Source organism: Wolffia australiana, chromosome 1, assembly GCF_029677425.1.
Source record: "Wolffia australiana isolate 7733 chromosome 1, ASM2967742v1".
Taxonomy (NCBI): Eukaryota; Viridiplantae; Streptophyta; class Magnoliopsida; order Alismatales; family Araceae; genus Wolffia; species Wolffia australiana.
The window spans coordinates 8,038,914-8,046,778 of record NC_135835.1 but is presented as its reverse complement, the minus strand read 5'-3'; the positions used below and the strand labels follow the sequence as shown (position 1 = coordinate 8,046,778).

Here is a 7,865-nt window from a genome sequence, read left to right as displayed (position 1 = left end):
TCTCTCTCATTCTCGTTTTCTCCTTCCTTTCTCCCTGTCTCTCCCCTTCTCTCTTTCTCCCTGTCTCTCTCCCTCTCTCATTCTCTCTTTCTCCCTCTTCCTTTCTCTCCCTATCTCTCATTCTCTCTTTCTCCCTCTTCCTTTCTCCCTGTCTCTCTCCCTCTCTCATTATCTCTTTCTCCCTCTTCCTTTCTCTCCCTATCTCTCATTCTCTGTTTCTCCCTCTCTCTCATTCTCGCTTTCTCCCTCTTCCTTTCTCCCTCTCTCTTTCCCTCCCTCTCTCTCTCATTCTTCCTCTTCTTTTCTCTCCATCTCTCTATTTCTCCCTCTTCTTTTCTCTCCCTTTCTCTCGTTCTCCCTCTTCCTTTCTGTCCCTCTCTCTCATTCTCTCTTTTCTCCCTATTCTTTTCTTTCCCTCTCTCTCATTCTCTCTTTCTCCCTCTTCTTTTCTCTCCTCTCTCTCATTCTGGCTTTCTCCCTCTTCTTTTCTCTCCTCTCTCTCATTCTCTCTTTCTCCCTTTTCCTTTCTCTCTCCCTCCCTCTCATTCTATCTTTCTCCTACATCCTTTCTCTCTCCCTCTCTTTCATTCTCTCTCTCTCTCTCTCCCTCTTCCTTTCTCTCTCTCTTTCTATCTCTGTCTCCCTTTCGTCGTTGATAAGTCCAATACCACCATCATCCATGGCTGATGTCCTGTCATGTCACCCATCCAAGACCCTCTGTCACCTTCACACCATCAATATTCCATTGTGTCATCTGTCGTTTTCACTCGGCCACTAAGACGAATGACAAATGACAAGACAGAAGATCACTTTTTTCAGCCACCTGTTCACATTTCAATTTGACTATCATCAGTCCAATTATGTACCTCAGGCATCCACCTGACCCCTTCTCACCTTAGCCCCCTCTTGATCTCTCTCTTTCCTTAAGTCTCAGCCTCTCCCAATTCTCCCTTTTTCCCTCTTCATCGTCCTTATCTCCGTCCAGACAGATGACTGATAACTAATGAAGGAAGTGACTTTGTACAATCTTGTGTCCACTGGTTTGGTTGATGACAGATGATTGATTGGGATAAAACAGATGATGACCTATCATCCGTCCCCTAATCTTAATACCGGAGGGCTTGGAGGGGACATGATATCACCTTGGGTGTCAAATTATTCACAAATTATATATAATGTTTTTATGCTTCAGCTCAGCATCTGATCCAGATATTGATGCACAAATTCTACATGAAACGTTCCATATCACCTCATCCAGGACAATTTTAAGATGGGCTTAAAAAACTCGAATGATTTGGGTAAGACGATCCTCGTCCGAAACCGTCATATCTTTCCATCGTGGATGTTGGTCTGCATTAGCCACTTCAAACCAAAATTTCTTTAATAATAACTGAGCGGGCCCACATTAAGTACCATTATCATCATCATTAGTCCAAATTATCTTTCAGAAATATTCAATTGTTATAAAGTTTAATTCAACTGATAACTAAGTATATATCCCAACCTCCACACAGCATCACTATGCAGGCATCAACCCCGAGTTGCAATAATAAAACTTGCACCTGAGACAACAGTTGCCTCAAAAGTCAAACCTGACACAAGAAAAATAGAGTCAGAGTAAGGGCAGGAAAAATAGAAAATACATGATCAAAATGAAATCACTATGGATTTGAGGCCGAAAAGGCAGGAAAGTAAAGAGTCATTATAAAATAAGAAGAAAACAAATTCTGAAAAACAAACTTGAGACGGGAGAAGAGAATTACAGAAATGCTTCACTCATTATCTGTAGTGGCTTCTTCCTCAGCCATTAACATCAGCTCCGCCAGCCAGCTGTCAAACTGGGCAGCACTATCATCACGGCAGTCCAGCTCAGCAGCCTCGGCTGCCAACCATTTCTCTCGAAGATCATCGAGAATGTTGCCCACGTCAGCGCTGACTTCGGCGCCCGGGGCGCTTGGGCGCGTCGTACGAAGGGAAGAGTCGCCAGAGGGAGGTGGCAGTGCGAGGAGGAGAGCCCTGAAAGCCCGGGTGTCAGCGAAGGTCTCAAAGTTGCAGGCAATCTTGTCGAGGCAGTACTCCCTCAGCTTCAAAACACCGTACCTGAGGTTGACGTTGGACCACATTAGGGGTGGTGAGAAACTCTGTACCAGATCTAAATGGGTATTCGGACAGCCACATTCGAGAATTTGTTTGGCATTCTTGAGAGAGAGATATGGAGAGAAAACTAAGAGGTAGAGAGAGAGATGGAGAAAAAACTAGGAGATAGAGACAGATGGAGAAAAAACTAGGAGATGGAGTAAAACTAGCAGGTAGAGAGACGGAGAGAAAACTTAGAGACAGAGAGAGATGGAGTGGAAACTTGGAGAGAGAGAAAGAGGGAGGGAGAGAAAACTTGTAGAGAAGGGGAGAAAAAGAGAGTAAAGAGGAGATATGGGGAAGAAATGAAAAGGAGATACAAGAGACAAATCACCAACCAAAATCTCCCTTCCCCGGAGGAATCCTAGGCTTTAAAAGGCTGTAATTTCATGGGTTGGGCCTATTAAGTGGGCCTGATAGACAGGCGTCAGAATCAGTATCCTAGCACAACGCAATGCCCATCAGAACTAATTAATGTTTCCACAGAAGCCTATCTATGGTCACTGGGGAATCCATTGCCATCACAGAAACGAAAGTGATGTGAAATATTCAAGAACCAAAGTAGATCTGCTGTCTGAGTTTATAATACTTAGGAAATTTTAAACTCTTAGATTATTTTAGTAGCCTAACTTCCCGCGGACGGTAAAGTCTTCATTGGAAATAATAGTTTGAAGCTAGGAAGGGAGTTAGGTGTTGTTTCAGACAACAATATGCCCACCAAGCTAACAATAAAATACAGCATCAAATTTCTCCATGCCTGTAAGAGCCACCGATATATTCAATTATAACAAGATTTAATAATTTGGAGTAGTCTAATTTTCTCCTGGAGGGTGAATTCTTCATCGTAAAGAATAGTTGAAACTCGGAAGGGATTTAGTTGTCGTTTCGGACAATAATATCCCCACCATGCTTCAAATAAAATACCAGATCAGATTTCTCCATGCTTGTGAGAACCAACGATATATAGTTTTCAAACTACTATAAGAAACCAGAGAACTTTCTATTTCGATCAGAAAAACAGAGGAAAAATTTAAGCCCCCAGCAATATTAAGGATAAAACAATCAAAAAGCCGGAACGAAGCTTAGGACAAAGCTAAGATAAAATAAAATAGAAGAAACTGAAAAAATAATGAGAGTAAGTACAGTACATATCTGCAAGCACAAGCCAGTGACATAGTTCTGCGGGAGAAGCCAGCTCCAAATGTGGCAATAACGCATCGGCCACGACACGCTTCAGCGGAAATAAGAGGTATCTTGAAGCGGCATCAAAGAGTTCTTCAGCCTAATCAAGTAATAAAACACCAACCATGTTAACTTAAACAGAACAATATAAAAATAAAAGGAAGGGAAAACATAATGTTCATGCTGATAACCTGGTCAGGGTCTAACTCCTTCACAGAATCTGTGTACCTGCTCAGCACAAATGGTGAAAACATCACGGACAAACTTCTCAACAAGACATGAAATCATCAATCAACTCACATGTACTCCATCACTTTCTCAAACCCCTCAATGCTCACTCCATGTTCTTCAAAAACTGGGAGAGAATCCCCAAAAGAAGAACTTTCTGCACTTCCCTCCATAAACCCTGTCATGCGAGAAAACCTAGCCTTAAAATACTCCGATCTCGAGGCTAAGATGACCTGATGACAACGGAAAATCTTTCCTCCCACTCTGACACACAAGTCTGCCACATCATCATGGTTCAACCTCTCCGAAGATGAGTTAGATAGAGAGGCTTGAAGTACCCGGTGCATGGCAGAAGGCAATCTGTCTTGTTCTGGAAGAGAAGATGCTTGCAGAATAAACCTCTTTTGAGAGTTGTCAACCTCCTTCAATGCTTTGTAATCTGCGTTTTTTTGGTGCCTAAGTTCAGCCTCTATCGATTTTTGAAGCTCATCACATTTGCAAGCCTTGCAAACACGTACGAGTTCTTCCATGTCATTGACCGCAATGTCTAGCCGGTCAGAATAAAAGAAATGAATGAGGCTGAAGAAGGCAGCGTATGAGAGCTTCCCAGCTGCAAATCTTACTTCAGACCGGTCCTTCCAGTCTGTTTGAAATTTGTAGTTGAAGAATGGAGATCTGGAACCGAGGATAAGTCGGTGAGCTTCCAGTGGTCTACCACCGATGAAGAAAGTCACGTCTGGAGGAAAGGAGGGATTATCAGATCTATCATCTGATGCGTGGTAACCTGCAGATGCGATTACTTGTGAGGAGAAAAATCGAGAAATTTGAGGGTGCAAGAGAAACATTTTACAAAATAGAAACAGAGACAAAAGACGAGGAGTCTGTAATGGATGAACACCAATGATATAATTGAATAAATACATTAAATTGTTTAAAATTGAATACACAGTTGTTCCATCTTGTAATCTTTACCCATATAGGCTATAAAGGAGAGAAGTTTACCCCTCGAGCGATTACGGGTTCTCATCATGCAATAATAAATGTGATAGATTATTCATCATACTGTGATAATTACAATGCCAATTATAATAATAAGCCCACCTTTGTTCATCATAAACAAAATTGAGAGATTTATAGAAAGTGTAACACTCAAATTTCGTTACTAGTCCTCTTCTAGTCTTCTCCACTCGTCCTCTTTCAAATATTTAAAGCGGGAAACGAGATATCTGGGTTTAGCGCATTTGAACCATTTTACAAGTTTTGTTTCTGCTTCCAAATAAAGAGGTAAAAAGCGTACAACTAATTTGACCGTTCCAAAAATAGCAGTGGGGTCCTCAAACAATCGCAGTGATAAAAAATTAGTCAGAAATGGGGCTGCTTTGGAAGTTCTATCAGCCTCACGCTCAAAGCATCACTGACTGACTCTCAAACTAGGTGGAAAATCAAAGAGTGGTGCCCCCAATAGGTGCCCTACATCAATAAGTGAACTTTTGATAGAGAGTTAAATTCAGTTAACAGACAAGCTAGGGTAGCATCAGGTGCCCCTGATTCTGTAATGACTGGTATTTGATGATCCAATTCGATCGGCCATTAAGAGGAGTGGTCGCTACCACATGTCAACCCAGATAAGCAAAAACAAAACATTCCAGTAATACTGAAAATGCCTCCATTTTTGGGTAAATTATCTAGTTCATCGAGATCTCATAAATGGGAATCACCAGTAGATGATTCAGCACTAAATCCCACGAAAATGGACGTTAATGGCCACTTATTCCTCGAAATGGACCACCAAGAGCATAAGCATCGAGTTCTCAAAATTCAAAGATGTCTCCATGCGAGTCACCATAGTTTCATAGAGGTGTTGATAATAACTTCAATAAATTTTCAATGCAGCTAAGAAGATTTCCTCAGCCCCCCATCTAGCACACTTTCCGCCAATTACCCGACAGAAATCGACAAAAACCAAATACGAACCGGACGAAAAAATGGAGAAAGAATGAACAAATTCAGGAAAGGGAAAGAACCAGCAGTTTTTTACATCTGAGCTTTGTGCAGCCAGACCTGCCATCCCAATCCCAGCCTCATCGCACAGGTCCAGATAGTCTTTATTCGCCCGGCACCCAAGGAACGTATCCCTGAGAGCTCCCTGCAGCGGGCCCATGGGAGGCGGCCGGGTCTCAAAGGCCTTCAGCATCCGTCGAATTCGCAGATTAAGCGAAGCGTAATGGCACCGATCGCCATCAAACGTGCGCTCAGAGCAAATCGCCCCGGCGCGGAGGAGCATCCGAGCGGCCTCGGCGTGGCCGGCGAGGCAAGCGTAGTAGAGCGCGACGGAATCCCATCGATCCCGGGCGTTGATGTTGACTCCAGACTCGATCAAGTAGGATAATCGATCGACGTCCCCCGCTCGAGCCGCCTCGTAGATGTCGCCGGCGGGGACCTTCTTGAGAGGCATGGACGGCAGCGCCTCGTCGGGGTCGACGTCGAGAACGCCGAGATCGGGGTCCTCCGCCCATTGCCTTTGGCCGGAGAGCTCCATTCCTTTGGCCAATTCAGAGCAGAGGCCGGGGAACGAGGCGGGAACGGAGAGCTTCTCCACAAGACGACGACACTACCAGGTATATCCACCGGCCACCGCTAGGGTTGAACGGTTCCCCTCCCGGGTCCCGTCCTCCGTCTTCGTCTTCTTCTCCGTCTCCGTCTCCATCTCCGTCTTCGTCTTCCTCTTCGTTTTCTTCTTCCTCTTCGTCTTCCTCTTTGTCTTCGTCTTCCTCTTCGTTTTCTTCTTCCTTTTCGTCTTCGTCTTCCTCTTTGTCTTCGTCTTCCTCTTCGTTTTTGTCTTCGTCTTTGTCGTCTCTCTCCTTGTCCCAGTACAGGCCCTGGTTTTTAGCAAAGACCTAAACTTAAGTAATGGTTAGTGTCACGTGGTCAAATCCCGAGCTATGTCAATCACTCAAATTTGACGTGCTGGCCTCAGTGCGTAGAATAGAACACTGAACAGCCTTGATCTCTTGCCGCCGAAGTCTTTGCAATTGCTTAAGGTCGCATAGAAGGGGTTAGAGGAGAGTGTGGGGATGCATTTCCGTCGAGAAATAGGGCCATTGCATTGATATCATAGAAAGGTTATATCGTAGGCAGAGCCGTTACAAGGGAGAAGACCAGGATTGATGCCGAGGTAACGTGACGAGGCGCCACGCACCTAGGGAGGGGCGCCATTGCGCCTTGGGGCCCGCAGCCCCACATGCGCGACCGCCGACATTGCCACTACACGCGTGCCCCACGCCATGAGCCGCGCGCCCAGGGGCTTGGCGATCACACGCGCCAGCCCCGCCTCTAGGCGATCACACACGCCACAACACCCGCACTAGCACCTTTCGCTCGATCTGCTCCGACGCCGTTGTGCTCGACTCCTCAAGGCTCCCAGCGCTAACCGCCGGGGCGTTGCGCGCTCTCCATGTTGTCTCGGCGCTCGCTAAGTGCCAATAGACTTAGTCTCCTAGCGGAATGTCTGCCGACCCCTCACCCCCCACACGCGATGTGCGCGTTGCTCGCGCGACCGCTGCGTGGCACCTCGCACAACTCTGCGCCCTGCACCCACAGCATGCCGCCCCGCCTGCACATCCCGCACCCGCGCCCGCGTGTGACGCTTGGTGCTCGCACGAAGCGTTGGCACCCGCGTGTGGCGCGTGACGCTGGCGCGTGGCGCTTGGCAAGCGCACGCTCACGCCTGTCGGCCCGCTCGCCCAGCACGCGTGGACTTTACCTGATCTGTTCTACCTAAGCGCGAAAGGGCACGCGCACCGTCTGTAGTATATCACCACTTACGGGGGGATGGCCTGAAAGATCAAGTTGGGCGTCACCACCCTTAGTGCATTGTACTACAGATCATAAGTCTCACGGAACACGGCCTCCCAATAAGCACGCAAGCCTCTAGGCATGGAATGCCGCCTAGTTAGGGGCCTAACAGTTAGTCACACTCCGTGTCTCGGGCCCAGCTGTCACACGGCTAAACTCACATGGGCCGGATATGCAATTCAGCAGCGAGCCTACCTTGATCATGTGCACCAAGTTAGTCAGACTTCACCAGCTTATCAGAAGTCTTTGAGTAAATCAGAATTAGAAGTGGTGGTGTTGCCCCTTGACAGAGAACAATGTGCAGTCTACATTGCCTGGATAATTTACAAATTTGGTAATGTCCAGGTGCATACTAGTGCGATCTGGATAAATGACACTTGACTTTATATCAATGATGGCAAGATGTGTCACCTTGTTCCACCTAGACGTCTCTCCCACCTATGGTTGGAGCCTCACCTACTCCG

At 46.3% G+C, this 7,865-nt stretch overlaps 1 protein-coding gene across 2 annotated transcripts; it reads right to left on the bottom strand.

The window, feature by feature from the left end:
- Nucleotides 1-1,355: 1,355 nt before the first annotated feature.
- On the bottom strand, nucleotides 1,356-6,321 carry LOC144704450 (ankyrin repeat family protein). 2 transcript variants are annotated; one of them, XM_078576884.1, is made up of 6 exons: nucleotides 5,608-6,321; nucleotides 3,619-4,330; nucleotides 3,510-3,546; nucleotides 3,285-3,418; nucleotides 1,764-2,016; nucleotides 1,356-1,592 (listed from the first exon to the last, which is right to left on the bottom strand). In XM_078576884.1, the coding sequence occupies exons 1-5, from the start codon at nucleotides 6,083-6,085 to the stop codon at nucleotides 1,773-1,775; spliced, it is 1,605 nt and encodes a 534-aa protein (XP_078433010.1). In that variant the 5' UTR covers nucleotides 6,086-6,321; the 3' UTR covers nucleotides 1,356-1,592; nucleotides 1,764-1,772. The 2 variants fall into 2 exon arrangements, with proteins under 2 accessions (XP_078433010.1, XP_078433002.1); XM_078576876.1 differs by having other exon boundaries at nucleotides 1,764-2,100; nucleotides 5,608-6,309.
- Between the last annotated feature and the right edge of the window lie 1,544 nt (nucleotides 6,322-7,865).

Bases quoted from the DNA above. Each gene is read 5' to 3' on its own strand.
- LOC144704450 (XM_078576876.1), bottom strand. From the start codon at position 6,085: ATGGAGCTCTCCGGCCAAAGGCAATGGGCGGAGGACCCCGATCTCGGC. The intron at 4,331-5,607 runs GTCTGGCTGCAC...TCGCATCTGCAG, and splicing joins GGCTGGGATTGGGATGGCAG to GTTACCACGCATCAGATGAT. The intron at 3,547-3,618 runs GTGAGTTGATTG...TGTGCTGAGCAG, and splicing joins GAGAAAGTGATGGAGTACAT to GTACACAGATTCTGTGAAGG.